Source organism: Sarcophilus harrisii, chromosome 1, assembly GCF_902635505.1.
Source record: "Sarcophilus harrisii chromosome 1, mSarHar1.11, whole genome shotgun sequence".
Taxonomy (NCBI): Eukaryota; Metazoa; Chordata; class Mammalia; order Dasyuromorphia; family Dasyuridae; genus Sarcophilus; species Sarcophilus harrisii.
This window is the reverse complement of record NC_045426.1, coordinates 103001097-103018956: the sequence shown is the minus strand read 5'-3', so window position 1 is coordinate 103018956 and position 17860 is coordinate 103001097. Positions and strand designations below refer to the sequence as shown.

The window sequence follows — 17860 nt, the reverse complement described above, 5'->3', positions numbered from 1 at the left end:
GCTGCACCTGACAAGTCAATTTCATTCCTACTTTCTCTCCCCCTCCCTCCCACATCCTTCCTCCTCCCCCAGCGCCGGGTTCTCGGGGGACATACCCACGATATTTTTTCTATTTAGGGGAGGCTTGTGAACTACCTAACTCTCTCTTTCTTTTTTCTCACTCCCACTGCAAAATTACAATTGTCAGCACATGGAGACTTTGAAAAATGAGGAGGAAGTTGTAGAATGTAAGCTTTAATCCCAAGACTTTCAAGAAGGGTGAAGGGAGATCATCATCTAGGGGCGCGCAAGGCATACATTTATTAGGACATCATTAAAAAAAAAACAAAAAACAAACCAAAACAAAAAAGCAACACACCGAACCCCTCCCCCCCCGTCCCCTCCCCCCCCCCCCCCCCCCTTCTTTATAACAAGACGGTGAAAATAAGCTCAATAAATGAAGAGCCATGTGCTAGTCTTCTGAAAGGCACACGCCGGTTGCTGCCCCGGGCGGACCGAAGTCTTAGTTCCCCGCCTTCAGCTGCCTGACATAGAGTAGGGGAGGAGCAGGAGCCGGGAGGGGGGGTGGGTGAGCGCGCACCATCCCGAGCCAAGACAAGCAACACATTCACAAATAACACCCCCCACTTCCACCCCCACCCCCACGCGCTACCATTCAAACCAGCCTCTCTCCCCAGCCGCACTGACAGTGTCCGCACCGCCACCCCGCCGGGGCGCAGCGCCAGGGCGCACGGAGCCCGAGACTTGCCCAAGCCGGAGCTGGAGTCCAGGCGGCGGCTGCGGCAGCCGCACAAGGATTCCCAGCGCCAGCCAGGGGGAGCTGGAAGGAGCCGTCTCCGCGACACCGCGGATCAAGAGGAAAGAGCGAGTTAGGGGGACCGGGACTCCGCTGACACTCCCCTACTTCGGCGGCCAGTCCGCCGGAGTGGAGGGCGACCATGGCACTGGCAGTGGGGCCGCTGCGCCGGGGGAGCTTGGCCCCTATCCTCTTGGGCACCCTGTGTCTCCTGTACATCGCCGGACAGGTAGGAGCCAAGCTCACGCTTTCTTTCTTCTGCCTTCCTCCTTTCCTCCCTCTGGACTCATCTTCCTCGAAGTTTTCTGCTCAGGTGTCAATGTGAGCGGATTGAGATTGGGGCGGGCGCCCCTCTTTCCCTTCAGTCCCGTGACTGGTGTTCTCTCTACTCGGAGTCGCCCCGTGTCCTATCTAAGCACGGCTGGGGCCGGGTAAGTGGCCAGAAGCTGTATCTGCCGCTGGCCCTTGGAGCGGAACGCGGGTGTCTGGGGGTGACCGTCCCCGCGGCCACTTGCTTCCAGCCTTTGCCCCCAGATGCTTCTGGAACCCGCTACTGCCCGCCGGTGTCCTCTCACCGTCCCAGCCTGCTTCCTGCCCGCCGGAGCGGACGCGGGGCCCGAGGGGGAGGCGCCTGATAGGCAAGGGAGCCCGCCCGCCAGCCTGCCTTTCTCTCTTCCTGCCAACTGCCCCCTGGCGCTCCGCCCCATTTCACCTCTCCTTTGGGGAGCCCCTCTGGGCGGCGCCCGAGTTGCAATCCCCGGCCTCCCTCTGGACTCGCTCTGTTTTGGGATAGCCCTTCACCTGGTCTGCATAGTCTCCATCATAGACCACCATAATTAGCATCGCTACCTTCTCATCTGCAGGTGTGCCGCTTTCTTTCTCCCCACAAAAAGGCAATGGATTCATTCTAGGCTCCTCGTCCCAAATCTCAATATCGGGGTACCAGGGTGGGTAGGATGAGGAATGGGCATGACTTCTTTTAGATAGAAAAGAAGAGACAACACCAGAGCATCTCAAACATCAGAAATCTGGACCTGTTGTTTCCTTTCACCTCCACGTCCTTATTAGGTTTTTCTCCAGTCAGCAGAAGGGAAATCTTTTCACCTATTACCTAACTCGCCAGTGGCTACATACATATTTGGCGTTCCAGGGTGCCCAGGCTGCTACCGGGTTTGGCTAAAGTGTGTCAGTGTTACTTTCCAATGTATACGCTTTACTCATACCTGCAGTGCTGAAAATGTGAGCTGTGGAGAGCATGTGTTATTAACAATTTGCTTAGTCATGGATTATTATTGTCCCTGAGAGCTGCTTGAGGAAAAAAAAGGAAAATGGTTGGGCAGGTGGATCTTGGCCAATAAGAGTGCTTGGCTATTTTTTTTTTTTTCCCTTTCCAGAGGCAGGTTATCTCTGTGACCAAAGAATAAATTATTCCCGCATTTCCGGCAAAAAAGAGAGTGTTCTCTGAAGTTAACACCAAACAGCTTCATTTCCTACTGTTTGTTTGGGGAACCATCAGGATGGGGGGATGGGGTTTGGGGTTTGCCGGCTCCCATAATTTCCATTCTTAAAAAAAAAATACTAGTAATTACAACCACTTTCAAACCTTTACTCTGTAAAGTAAGATTCATGAGTAGAATAACATTGGAGATGTTCGGTGTTTTGAAGATGTAGATGATGTTGAGTAAGACAGGACAGTAAGAAATATAACTACAAGAAGAAAGTAGACCCATCCCACAGGTGCTCTGTATTAGTGGAAAAGTGCTTTTACTTAAGTATTGCTCGAAATATCCCGAGGTTCATCATTTTCCCCTCACTTTGCTTCTTCGTCTGATCAGTGACCTTCCCCCCCCCCTCCTTAAATTAGAATGATAGAAATGCTAGAGATCTTAAAGAAGACGGGTAGCCAATATCTAAATATTAAAAAGAGAAAAACAAACCTAAAACTTTGTTTCTTAGAAACAGAAAGTGCTAACGAATACGTTAGAATAGTACCTCAGTGCTGTTGCTACCCTTCTTTAGTGGGACTCAGCTGTACCTATTCCTTTTTGTCCCTCCCTAATCCCCTTGTTCAGACCTGCTTTGAACCAATCATAGTTCTCTTGGCATCAAATTCTGTACCATCCTTCCCAGCTTTGCACACCTGTTCTTTCTTGCTCTGATTCTCTACCAACTTTCTTCTTTCTGGGTGCGGATGATGAAAGCAATTTTGCCCCCTCCCCCTTTTGAGGAAGTAGTTTATTGTTTAATTCCAAATGGATATTTCTTGTTATACTGTATAAGCCTGCTTTCCACATGTGAGGAGCCTGACCAAACTTGTCGGGGGAGGAATAGAAAATTGTTTTAAGTAGTAGATGGGCAAGGTATCCTAGTGGAATGTAAGAAAGTATTCTTTGCTTTCTTGTGCTCAGTAATTAACTCTCAGTTGACATTGTTACTTGATGTTAAGTAGCTAGTATTACCCAAGTGTCTAATTTCCCCAAGATTGTTCCCATTCGGGGAGTTTTGTTTCCCAAGTAAAGAAGATCGATTGTTTTAGTAGAAACAATCAGCAGAACAAACCATCCACATCTAACCGTTATGCTATTTGAGTCTAATATGGCTCAAAATTAGATTGGTACAATGCTTTCTTCCTCAGAAGGATATGCTTTAAATGGTGTTGGAAACAAATGCTTTAGTAAATGAAGGGATTATTACTAGTTTTAATTGACCGATCTGGCGATTGTGGTGGACCTTTCAGAGTTATCTAGGGACCTAGTTGACCTTCATTCTTAAAGCAGTATAATGAAAAACTTTAGCATAGAGGAAAATCCAACTGAAGGTCTCAGTGTTTCTTTTCCCACTTCCTTGAAAGTCTTTTGCCAGTATTATCTACCTCTCCCTCTGCTCTGAATTACTCCCTTCATTGCAACTTCCTTTCTATGCCTGGGTTAAATGAAGATTGCTCACTCCCTGAGCTCTTAAGAAATATGATTCACTTTATTTTTCTGATTAATTTCATTCCATAAGCTAAGTCTAGGTTCCTCCCAGTATCTAAACATCTCCCAAGTTAGGCTCCTGAGTTAACTCTTTAAGGCCTTTAAAGAATAAATTAATTGCAACTACCATACCCCAAATTCTGAGAAAACCACTGGCTTAACTGCCAACTTATTTTAGGCTTTTATCACCCCTGTTTGGACTTTTGCAGTGGCCCAACTCCTAATTGGTCTCCTGATTTCATCTCCCTCCATTCTAATACATACTCCACACATCTACCAGAGTGATTTTTCTAAAATGTAGTTCTATCTCATTCGCCTACTCAATGAACCCTAGTGCCTCATTATTGCCCTGGTATGAAATATAAATTGTTTTTGGCTTTTAAAGGCTTTCCCAAATTACCTTTCCAGACTCATTATATATTAATCCTCTGTCCTCTATGGTCTAGTCAAATTGCTCTTATTAGTATTTTGCATACAAGTCATTAGGTCTTCCAGCTGTCTTTTCACTATCCATTCCCATATCTTTAAATGGTCTACCTCCTTTTATCCATTTCATACAATCCCTTACATCCTTTAAATCTCAACTCAAATACGACCTTCAACTACCTTTCATTATCTCTTTAGAACGCATCCTCCCTTAACAACTAGGCATTTATTTTTGCATATATTCTATGTATACATATTATCTTGTATACATAACATGAATAATGTATATTGAATAAAATATAAGCTCATTGAAGTAGAAACTTTTCCATTTTTATCTTTGTATATCCAGCACCTGGAACTAGTACATGCTTAATTTGTTTTAATGGTTGATTGACTGGCATGGGGAGAAGAAGGGAAGGCTGTTCTATAGCTAAGCTTGAATTGTGGGTTGTGACTTCACATGGAATTGAGTAACTGAATATGGAGGTTGGGAAAATTTGTCAAGTTAAAGTTATCAACTATTCTACCAAGATTTAATTCTCTATGTAAAAATAAACAAGCACATCTACCTCAATATGCAAATTAGCTTTCATCTATAAATGGTAAATTATATTTATTCCCCAAAATTATGTTAAAATAAATTTCTTTATGATTTATTATCAGTAAATGCTTGATTTGCATATCTATTTTATATGTCTTTATACCCAGGGTCATGTAAAAATTTATTGGGTGAAAAGGGATTGCGAAGGAAAAGAGTTTAAGACACCCTGATCTAGAGAGTATAGCTAGATTTAGATAAATCATGAGTACTTCTGGGGAAACAACAACAACAATAACAAAAAAACAATGCAAAGAATGTGACTGTTGGTGGTTGATCAAGAGAATCATTTCTGAATATGAATGATGGAACATTTTTTTGTGGAATCAAATAATTTTAGGGTTGGAAGTGACCTCAGGGGTCAATCAGCTCCAAACTCTACCTAAAGCATGAATTTTTTTCTGCAGTCTTCTGCAGAAAATTTGTCTTCTAGCTTTCATATGAAAACCTCAAGTAATAAGAATCTCAAACCCAAATCCTTCTGGAGACTAGTTTAATCATTAAGAAGTTTTGCTATTGTTGTTTTTGCATAAGAACCTTTCAAATTTATACTTAAAAATAGAGATTAAGGTGAATCTCTTCTCCCTCACATGTTTTCTTAAGACGAATATTCCCTATTACTTTGGAAATAGGTATAGGTTCTGATCTTCTCACTAATGTGGTACCTAGAACTGGGCAAAATTATCCAGCTATGGGTTGATCAAGTCTGAATACAGAAGTATCACATATCTTACTATAGGTATTTTCTTAATGGATTCTAAGATTAAATTCAGTTTTGTTTTTTTTTTTGGTTGTATTAGGTTGTTGACTCATGTTGAGCTTTTTTTTTATTATAGTTCACCAAATGACATGGTAGTTAGGCAATCAGCAGTCTACATTGTAATGAAAGTTCTCTAGTAAGCTCTCCAAATTATTGTACCTTTTTACTTACCTAATATTACTAAGAAATTTAAGTAATAAGAAGCCATTAATTCAGTTTTTATTGTTCACTTATATTATTTTTTCATTTTCATATTACACATTCTCATACCTCTTTGAAATTAATTTCTTTTCTGATATAATTTTATATAAGACATTACCCATCTTTGATTACTCTTAATAGTGGTTTGGGTAATTGAAGGTAATATGGTGTATGAAAAGGGTGTATATTGTCCTAACTCTAATACTGATTTCCTATGAGTCTGTAGCTACCATTATTACCTATTTCCTTACCCCCCACCCCTCACAGAGAAAGGTTTGAAAGTTATTTGTAAACTGTAGTCTTAAAACTTCTTTTCCATCACTTCTCACTTATAAATTTGTATGCCCCATCCCACCTTTAAAATAACCTGACCTTTTTGCCCAGAGATTCAACACAGGCATATTTTCTTGCTTCCCAAGTTTTGAAGCTCATGTTTTGATGACAGTTTTATGTAGGAACATGGAGTTACAGAGGTTTAAACATCAAGATTCGCTTGCCTTAAAACATTATGGCAGTGTTAAAGTTTATCCTCTAATGTGTGTTTGAGGTTTGTATATTTTGTGATAGAGAGCAGTAATTAGAAATAATGGTTTGAAATAAGATTGTATTCTTAAATAGTTATTGAGTTTAAATCACTTTTAATATTTTACCACAGATTGGGATAATCAAATGATTCAGTCATAAATAACAAGCTCATTAAATTAAAAGGTGTGAGTGACTTTGGCTAGAGAGAGAATGCACTCCAAATTTGTCTAAATGGAGAGGATAAATATGGTCCTTTTCTATGCTCATTACTATTAGTTCAGTTGTATCATGAATTTCAACAATGAGTCACTAGCAAAAAAAAGTTTGTTTATTTGCAATAACATCAGTTCCTATAAACAAGTTGTGTTCACATGTTTGGGAATAGATTCAGCTTTCAATTCCTTTTTTGACTACAGATTCTGAATAGTCATGGAAGATAAAAATTCATCCCCTCTTTCCAACCCCGTCCCTCTCTTCTTAATCTGTTAAAAATTGGCTTCTATGTATGTTCTGCAGCAGATCCATCATGGTCCTACAAGATTAACAGATACTTATTTAGAAAACTCTCCACAGCATCCAGGAACCTGACACTTTGATGAAAGGAGAATACGTGCAGCTGAACACCTTCTTTATCCAACTGCAATGTAGCAACTGTTGCTACACTCTTTTTTGGACTAAAAGCAAGAGATGCTTAATATGCCTTTTATTTAGGATTGTTTCATAACTCTCTCACCAACCAGCCAAAATTCAGACACACACATACACACCCACATGGATATCTTGACTTTATGGCATTTGAAAGAAAATAACTTTTAATCATTGCTAATAGTAACTGCATTATATGATGTGAATAATCATTCCTACTTAATTTTATTGGAAAGCAATGAAGATTGTTAATTGTTAAGAAACACAGGTTTAATGATGTGTAGTATTTTGTTTATGAACCAGCTACATGTAGTAATCCAGATGTGTAATTTCATCCTATGAGGATTGAGGTCCAAGGGGTAATCTCCTCCTTGGAGACTTCTTCCTTTGATTCAGATCAACAATTTGTTAATAAACTTAATTGTCTTAGAGATAGAAAGGTGTTAAACTTATAAAAATGAGTTATTGTTGAAAATCTGTGTTGCCTTGGTTTCAGTCCTTTCCATGTCTGTCTCTGAATTGCTTCTCCTTAATCCCAATAATATCATTAACTCCACCCCCTGTTTACATTAATGATGGGGAAAAGAGTTTCTAAGTGTATAGATGACTATTTCTATAATTCTGAATGCATTCCAAAGCTAATTTAACATTTATTCTTATACATTTTTGAATTAGCTATGTCTCTTTTCCTTCATATTATTCTAAATAATAAAAGTACTTTCTAAATCATAATTATCTGTTATTTTGGTAGGCCTATTAATTTTCTTAAATTAATTTTACTTTAAAAGTGATACTTTTGTGTTTGCATTTAAAGCCAAACTTTAGGGAAAGATGTGAGTGACTTCTCTTTACATATATGAATACATTTCTGAAAGAGGCAGAAAAAGAATATTAACACCAGGAAAACTAGTAAAATAAATTTGTGAAGAAGCATAGTTTCTCAGTTAAATTATTAAGGATTGGGGCTGACTGTATTGACAATGAGATATAGAACTGCCTCTCAGATGAATATAATGAAATGATTTCTTTAAAGGCAGAGAAAGGATTATGTAGGGACTATTAGGTTTTTTTTTTAATTATTTCATAAAATAAAGATAAATTATCTATTATCCAGAGATACAGATATCCAAAGGCATACATATGGAGGCACTGGAAGCTCTAAAAGTTATAGGAAGACATAGAAAATGGAAGAGAACAAACTTAGTGTAAAAGTCTCAAGATTTTGATAAAAGACATAAAAAGCTTCCAAATGAGATGGGAGGCTTTTCAGCAGCTTTCATATGATTCTACTGATTGGATGTAGGAAAGTAGGAAGTAGGAACTTTGTCAATTGGCTGGGAAAAGACTGGGGCATTTCTAGAAGTGCATTAGAAGAAAGCTGAAGCCTATTGCTTTGTGAAAAGTTAGGATTCTTTATTTTCTTAACTACCCTCTACAACTTAATGGAGGAAAAACTTTTCAAGGCTGTTTCTTTGACTCTCTACTGCCCCTTCTGATTAGAGAGTGACAAATATGAGGGAAAGATAAGAGTCACTATGAGGAGATGCTTATAGTTAATTGGGAAAAAAAAAGTAGAAGCCCCTTGCCATCTCCAGTTATAAGAAGCTTGGTAATTCTCTGATGTAAGAGAATTACTTGTCACTGTAGAAATATAACTTTTTTTCTTTTCTTTTTTCTTCTTTTTTGGGTCAGCAGCCTGGTAAGAGTATCTGTGGTTGAAGAGCGCTTTTCACTGCTTTATCTGCTTAATAGCAAAAGAGCAAAGCTTTTCCCAGGAGGAATGTGGTGAAGACCAGAAAAGAAACATGTAATAAAGTGGCTTCATATGCTGGAATTTGTTCCTGAAAAGACCTCATCTTAGCCTATAGTTTAGAGTTGTGAGTTGACCCAAATACATGGATTTCTCAAGTCACATATCTTCTTGCTAACTTTCTATAACTGTATGTCTACTCTACCCATAGGGCACTATGAATATTTCTCTTTATTTCAATTCTTATTCTCATTCTAATGGGACTTCAGCATGTTTATTAATTCTCTGTCAAATACTTTAAATCCAACTTTTTTAATCTACTAATTTCCTACAATTTAGTCTTCTACTTCATCTCGATATTATACATAGTTGTCATAGCTTGATCTTTTCATCAACCCACAGATGTTCCATTTACATGTTCACGAATTCAGAAATATTTTTATTAATCATAATCTTTTATGATTTTATCTGCGTTATCCTCCTAGCTCTGTTCTTCATTGACATTGATCTTTAACCTCTCAAAACCCCTAGTTCTTTCCCAGATTATTACTAATGCCCTGGCTACCATCTCCTCACTTCCTTTGGTAAGCCATTTTAATTCTAGATTATCTTCTAAATTTGAGTTCTTTGCCCACTTATTTTTGAGCATATTAGTCAAACCTCTATTTTAAATTATTCCAATTATTCACATTGATTTACATATATTCATGTTGTGGAATAGAGTTGAAGAAAATCATAGAATCATGTTGATTGAATCTACAACAAATTCATTAAATAATCTCAATATGCTTCTCCTTCTAGCAAAGTGATGCTTTTACATCTCCACAATTGATTCACTATTCCACAGTGGCAATAACCAATGTTTTCATCCTCTTTCCCTCTCCTTATTCCATATTATTTAGTCTTCTTCTTTCACTAGCTTTTGCTTTGTCCTCTCACACAAAGAAGTATTTTTTCTTCTTGTTAAGGCAAATTCCTCTAAATGATCCTTTAATTCCATTCTATCTCTGGTCCAGGTCACCTCATATCTGTGACGATATTGGAATATTCTCCTTTTTATCTGTTCTTGAAGCCTCTCCATATTCTAATACATCCTTCATTTATTTGCCAAAATAATCTTTATAAAAGTGCAAGTCTGATAATGTCCACCTTGCCTTCCCCCTCTTCCCCTTACAATGAATTTCAGTGACTCTTTATTACTTCTGAGAACAATTATAAAAATCTTCTGTTTTGCTCTTAAAGCTCTTTAAAATCTGGCTCCTTCCAACTTTTCCAGTATACTTACATTTTACTTCTCTCAACGTACTCAACAATCCAATGATATTGGCTTTTTTTTTTTCCTGGTCCTCTCCATCTCCCAACTCTGTGCCTTTTCGCTGGCTATCTCCTATGGTTAGGATGTTCTCTCTCCTCATCTCTGATTCTTGGATTTCTTTAAGATGCATCTTCTTTCAAAAAAATCTTTTCTATTTTCATCCACTGGAAATTTTTCCACCTTAAATTACTTTCCTTTTACATTGTATATATTACACACATATCACATATGCTAAATTCTGGAAAGATTTTTAAAAATTATTAAACCTGGTCCCCACCTTCAAGGTATGGTCATGTCCATCCTAATTTAAGCTTTTTAAAAGTAGGGACCAAGTTTTTTTAATATTAAAAAAATATTTCCAGCTTGTAGTATATAGTAAATAATTAATGCATGTTAAATGACCTTAAACAACAAAAACCCATATTTCAATAAAATTAGTATAAAATACAAGCAAAATGCAGTTGTCTATATACCATCAAAGAATTGTGTATGGATATGTGTAGTTCCTTTTGATTTTATGTGGTTCATTTCATGTAAGCTTAATTGGTAGCTGAAAAGCTCTAGATTCCAGATACGTTTTTAAATTTCTAGAATATTGCTTATTATCATCTCTTGGTAATTTTGAGTTGATAGATGGCTCAGCTATCTTTGTCTATAATAAATGCCAGCTGTTAGCCAATGATGTCCTATCTTTTCTTTCCACAATTGTTATATCAGAGCAAAATCAGCTTTCCTCTGTTTGCTCTAATGTTAAATTTCCTTCATCATTTGAAGTTTTGTTTCCCTGTGAGCTATCACCGTTGTTATGTCTTGGGGAATGAAGGATGAACAATAACTGAGGTATCTCATTGAGATGATATGATTAAGATACATTTGATTGAATTCTCTCATCCTCTTGGGGATAATAATAGCTAATAGCTTTCATCAGTATCACAATTTTTCTGAGTTGTGATCCACCTTTGTTAGTCTTTTCACAATATATTTGAACTGTATTCTAAATATTTTTTATTTGGTTGGGAAATATATATGTTTGTGACACACATACACACACACACACATACATATAGTTGGTTTAGTTATTAGATCATCCATCTTCCCTCTCTGCTTTTTAGTCTGTTTACTCAAATTTTCAATAGGTAATAAATAGTTCCAGTACCTTGACTTTGTAAAATCCTGATCATTTTAGGGAGTCATTCTGCACACTGTATACTGTACATCTGTATACTGGCAAGTTTTCCAGTCTCTCTACAATATGAGAGGGTATATTCTTCCAGTGGTTGATAATTTATGTGTTCCATTTATGTTTAAGTTCCATATGATTGTCTTGACACAAGATATAGATTTTGCACATTCTCTGACTCTTTCTTTCCCTGACAGGGTGCCCACTGGCAGTATGATTCAAGTGAACACAGTTCAAATTCTTTTTAAGTTCTGCCTTACCAAGCTTATTTACATGGAAAGATTAGGAATGATTTTTATTTATCTAACTGGAATCTGGTAGCTCTAATATGACATGACCTTGAGGCTATTCTATGAGTTCTCAGTTTCTTCATCTTTAAAAATCATCCTTAAAAAAAAAAGGAGTCACACTGGATGATTTCTAAGATCTTTGCTAAATAAATGGAGGCTTAAATAAATGAAGTGATTCTTTGAAGGCATTGATAAAATTTGCAATTTGCTACTTAGACAACACTAAAGGGATTTAAATGAGTGTACTTCCTTGCAGATTAGTTCAAAACCATAAAGAAAGTGAAATCTTATTTCCTGAGACTTATTGCTTGAAGTATAAAGTTTAAAATGTTTGAAGTAGAAGAGGGAACTCAACATATTATATATTTCTTGCTAACTAAAGTAATTGATTGCCCAGCAATACTAGCCCTAGGTATTTATTGTGCAGTCTTGTTACTGATATGGGAAGATTAGCATCTTGTCAACTGACAACAAATGTAGATGGTATTCTGTTTGTGCTGCCTGGAACATTATTCATCATGAAATATGGTCTTTTCACTGGTAGAGTATTTTCAGTTCCCAAACTATCTGATAGCCTCTCATTTTTTGGCAAATTGTAAATAAAGAAAAATGGAAACCAGTACATTACCCCATGGGAGGGCTAGTCAAATAGCTTCTGTTTGTAAAAGATGATGACCTATAGCATTCCTGCTTTCTTTGTATAGAAAGACTAAGGTAACTGATCTTTAAAATGCTAATACTGTAGTTTTATCTGAACTACAACTCACCCAGTTGTCCCTTACATTTGTCATTCTTTGCTCTATTCCCAAGGGCTCAAAAAGAAATGTGAGTCTGGAGTATAACTTCTTAACTTCTTCCTTAACATTATTTTTCCTGACCAGAATAAAAAAAAGGAAGTCACAATGGACTAGTAGGGGAAATATGTTCTCCTTATGTTAGGTTAAAATGTTTTGAAAAGTCTTTGACTTTGGCTTCCATCTTCCATATCTATTTATTTTTCTTTTTGAGCAGTTTGGATAATATTAAGTAAAACACAGATGAAAGAATGGTCTGCCAAAATTCGTAGTGATAAATTACTGAATGTGGGGGGAAATGTAGGGTGGAAATAGTTTTAAAAATGCTTAGACCATAAAGAAGTTAAACAAAATTATTTTATACCTTTCCCATCAAGACAGAAAATATAATTGTACTTCAAAATTCACCTTCTTTAGCATCCTTACTTTTTTGTTTTTTTTTTTCTGTAATCTATACTTTCATATATTTACATCTGCATTCTATGCTACCAACAAACTTTTTTAAAGTTTTTTTTTTTTTTTTTTTGACATTGGGACAAAAGACTTATTCTATTCTGCTTAGAAGACTGAAGCCACCTGGGAACTTCCATATTGTATTCCTTACATTTTTTTTTATTATGAACTCCTTTCTTTCTAGTTTAAGATAGCAGTATATTTCTATTCATCATAGAGACTAATCTGTGCCTTTAATCTATTCTAGCCCTGTTTCCTCTAGGATCTTGATCTAGCAGTCATTCTTCATGACTCTCTTCTCCATGCATCTTCATTCTTCCCTTTCTCACTGACTCCTGTTCATTTATAAACAAAAATATGCTTTTCAGACATAAAAGACTGATTTTTCACCCTGCAAGCTCATCTTTACCCTCCTTCATGGATGAATTTCATTTAAAAAGTAATAAATAACTAATATTTCCACTTCTCTCCTTCTTTTCTTCTTCTCCTTTTGTAATCGCAACCGAAACTATCACTATCCTTCTAATCATCAATCATCAAGGTTGGTGATCTTTTTTCCATTCATGAGCCTACATTCTTAGATTTATAGAATAGTATATCCAAAAAACAAAAAAAAAACTTTTTAAAAATTAAATTTGAAGACCAAGTAAGTGATTTGACTTGCTATCTAGTCAGAAAGCAGGACTCAAATGTTAGTCTTTTTATTCCAGGTTCTGTTCTCTTCCTACTATTTCATGTTCTCTGCATCCTGATGCTATTAACCAATATCATTTATTTTTTCAGGTGGAAATTCCCTCCTTCTGAAATTTCTAGGATAAAACAATTACCTGATACTAATGTTTTATTCTTGTTTTTCTGTCTCCCTCCTTAAGTTCTCTTCTTCTACCCTGTAAGGGGTGTTTTAATAATTCAAAATTCTTCTCTGGTCTTAGGTACTAACCTCTCTTGCAGATCCTGTAGACCTTTTTCTGTAAACTCCTGGAATTTTCTGACTGGAAAAAATGTATATGACAGAAATTTTCTTATTCTATGATTATAAGAATTTGCAAAGTTGGGGGAAAGGAAAGAAGTGTATCATCAACCCACCCTTGAACTCTTCCTGTGATATTAGAGATAGAAAGTCAGAGATACTTAAGTGAACCTTAGTTATTCCACCTTACCTGGCTAACCCTGTTGACCTCCTCTACCTTAACTTTCCCTGTGTTAGAGGTCACCTCAGTGATTTGCCCTGTAATGATATTGAACTGTTGCCCTTATTTAGAAATTTTAAACTTAGTGTAGTATTATGTGGGACTGTGGAACAGAAAGGACACCACTCCATCTTCTACCATATGAGTTAGTGATGGAAAACTTCTGAAGCTAAGGGTACTAAGACCTAAAATAGCCTCTCTTTACAACCATTGTTGGACCATTGGTTTCTTTTGCAGCTATGGCCATTGCACTTAAGTTTCAGTAACTATGTTGTTAATATCCATTCCTTGTATAACTATTAGCACAACTGTCTTATGTTATTCAAATTAGACCTTAAGTCCCTTGTAAATTGGAATTGCCTAATAAAGAGTGATTGATTTTTAGTACCTTCTGACCTGGTCTGATCTTTATGGAAAAATCACCTTAAATCTTAACATAGTTGGAAAGGACTGAATTATGTGTATTCCCCAAGATTCTGTCTGTAACCATCTTTATCTCTTTCTTCCTCTATCTCTTTGTCTCCCCAATCCTCTTCCCCATTGACATTATTATTGCCATAACTTAAAATACAACCTCTATGCAAATGTTCCCTAAATCTTTGTCAATAACCCTCATTTTCTTCCAGGCTCATTTCTTCAGATTTCCTAAAAGGCATCTAAACATGAATGTTCCTCTGGCGCCATAAAGTAATCCTGTCCCAAATTGAGCTTAAGATCCCCCTCTCTATAAACCTGTTTATCCTTGTGACTTGTTTCTGTCACCATTTACCCAGTCTTCCAGTTTTCCTTTTTTTTAGGTTAAATATGTAATTCTTTTAAACTTATTTCCATGCTTGTCATGCTGTGCAAGAAAAAAAAAGAAAAGAAAACAAACAGAAAAAGCTGAAAATACTATGCTTTGAGCCATAATTCTTTCTCTGGATGGATGGCATTTTCCATACCAAGTCTATTGGAATTGCTTTGAATCACTGCATTGTTGAGAAAAACCACATCCATCACAGTTGATTATCACATAAAATTGTTGCTGCTGTATACAATGTTCTCTTGCTTCTGTTCTCTTCATTCAGCATCAGTTCATGTAAATCTCTCCAGGTTTTTCTGAAATCATCCTGCTCATCATTTCTTACAGACAATAATATACCATATACTATAACTTATTCAGCCATTCCCCAATTGATGGACACCCACTAAATTTCCAGTTTCTTGCTACAGTAAAAAGGCTGCTACAAACATTTTTGCCCATGTAGTTTCTTTTCCTTCTTTATGATCTTTTTGGGATATAGAGCCATTAATGCCACTGCTTGACCAAAGGGTGTTTTGTAGCCCTTTGGGCATAATTCCAGATTGCTCTCCAGAAAGGCTGGATCATTTCACAACTCCAGTTTTTACACAACCCCTCCAACATTTATCGTTATCTCTTTACTGTCATCTTAACCAATGAGATTGATGTGAGGTAGTGCCTCAGAGTTGTTTAATTCATATTTCTCTAATCAATAGTGATTTAGAGCATTTTTTTTTCATATCAGTCTTCTATTTTTTCAACCTTGGTGGTGATGGCTTCAATCCATCCACTTCTTTTACTTTTCTTAACCAATCAGCTTCCAAGATTTTTTGATTCCATTTTTCAAAACAGATTGCATCCTCTCTAATCTCCCTACGATTCAAAAGAGTCCTGTCACCTATCTGGTCTATTACAATATTCTGCTAACCTATCTTTCCAATTTCTGTCTTCCTACTTCACGCTATCTTCTCACTCTCAGAATTATCTTTCTTATGCAAGAGAAGTTATGTTACTTCTCAGCTCAAAATTTTCTAATGACTTGCTTTTTGAACAAAGTTCACATTTCTTAGCTAGACATTAAAGACTGTCTATAACTTGGCACCATTCCTGACATGAGTAATTGTACTTTCTCTGTATCATTCCTGGACTTCTCATCCATTTCCAGCCTCCCTTCTGTGCTATTTCACATAATTTGGACCAACTGCCATCCTTGTCCCTAGAAATGTGTCACACTTTCTTATATTATATGTTTGCTCATATTGTCTTTTCATATCCAGAAAACACTCCTACTCCTCCCTCTTTTTGGTCTGATTTTAAATTGAACAATTAACACCAAAACTAAGAAACACATTGGTCTTGACAGTATATGCTGTATTTCATATACTTGGTCCTCCACTGATTTAAGGAAGAGAAATATGTTTTCCCATCTCTTTTTTGGGCCAAAGTGATCAAATGTACTTTAAAAGAAGTTTTTAGATGTCATTTAATTCTTCTAACTAATTTCCCAGTATTATGTCCAGATTGAACCTCTCTTCATACAAAGAAATACTATTAAGCAAAGAAATTTCCTCTCACTATAGGAGTAATTTTTAATGTAGGCAACCTGATATGTGATATCTATATATCCCGCTACTGGATTATCAATTTTATAAGATCAGGAATCATGTTTTATGTAAATTTTGTATCTCTTACAATGCCTAGCACATGCTTTGTCCACAATAGCTATCTAATAAAGGTCTGGTGAATTGTTCAATTTGCTGTGATTAATAGAAAAGTGTTTGTGGACTTCATATTGAAATTTTTGATTAAATTTAAAATTAAATACAGGTGGCACTAGATTCAGGTACAGTGCCTAAGTGTCAGTCTTTTAGTTCTTTTCACATTTTTGAAAGTGGCAAATGTAAGAGTGAGTGAATGGAGCAAATATCTTTAGAAATATTAAGAAGAATTTTCCATAGGTTGGAGCAAGATGAAGGTGTATAGGCTTAGCTAGAAATTTTGTTGAAAATGCTGAAGATTAAAATATCAGAATTCCCTTTTTTATGAATTCGCCTCTGAAAAGGGTTAGATGTCACTGTTTGGCAAATGATCATTTCCGGCTGGATATTTTCTGAGGGCTGCCCCCAACTAGATCATTATTCAGAGAAATGCTAATTAAGTGGGATTTAAAGGAGCATGTCAGCCAACCATGAGCTCAATGAGATTCCCTCTCTTTTGCAGCTGCATTCAATTGCATTCTTAGCTGCCACTGAAGTAAGTCAAAGGCCACATCTGCAGAGTACTCAGCTGGCATTCTCATAGCTTCAATTCAGCTTGTAGCAACATTACAGACTTGGGGAATCTCTCAGCCCCTGCATGTGTACATTAGCCAACAGAATTAGAAGGCGGGGATATCCTACTGAAAATTTGTATGTGTGTGGGCAAAAGGTTGTGAAAACGTCCCAATGACATCTAAATGTAAACCAGACCTGTTTGAAACATTTTTTGAGGGGAGGGAGAAGAATGGAAATGAAATAACTGACTTTGGTATTAGGGCTGCTAGCCTAAATAATTTATAATTATGTTTCACAAATCTTGCATTATTTTAAATTGGAAAACTTGAGTCAGGATGTGTTTTTAAATATTTGATTGTGCATCCTATATTTGGAGAGGGGGCTCACTGACTTGTAGCTTTTTATTAGTCTCTGATATATCTACAAGTTTTAGAAATATATTCTGGGGATATCAACTTTGGTAATATAAGACATCTTAAAAATTACTCCCATTTTTGTATACAGAAAGGTATAATATTCGATTGTTTTTACTGTGTGATACTGGAAACCAGTAATTATGATTCTTTTGCTATTTCAGAATAAAAAGTAACAGAGTCCCAATAAACCTAAATTTGCAAGAAAATGACCTCTCCTTGATTGCTTTCTACTGAGAATGTGCAAGGAGTGCACATTTGACAACAACTGCTGGAAAAACTGAAAAATAGTTTGGCAGAGACTTGGCACTGACCCACACCTAAAACTCTATATCAAATAAAGTTGAAATGGGTTCATGATTTAAATATAAAGGACAATCCTGTAAGCAAATTGGAAAATAAGGAATAGTCTACCTCTCAGATCTGTGGAGAAGGGAGGAATTTGTAGCCAAAGAAGAACTAGAGAACATTATTAAATGCAAAATGAATAATTTT

The 17860-nt window shown here is 36.7% G+C and overlaps 1 protein-coding gene across 1 annotated transcript in view; it reads left to right on the top strand.

Annotated features, from left to right (window-relative positions):
- The first annotated feature begins 401 nt into the window (after positions 1 to 401).
- Positions 402 to 17860, top strand: part of ADAMTSL1 (ADAMTS like 1) — a 1023200-nt gene continuing 1005741 nt past the window's right edge. Inside the window, exon 1 of the mRNA XM_031961469.1 lies at positions 402 to 1025. Within this exon, the coding sequence (XP_031817329.1) occupies positions 939 to 1025 (87 nt within the window). The 5' untranslated portion in view covers positions 402 to 938. The remainder of the gene's footprint in view (positions 1026 to 17860) is intronic.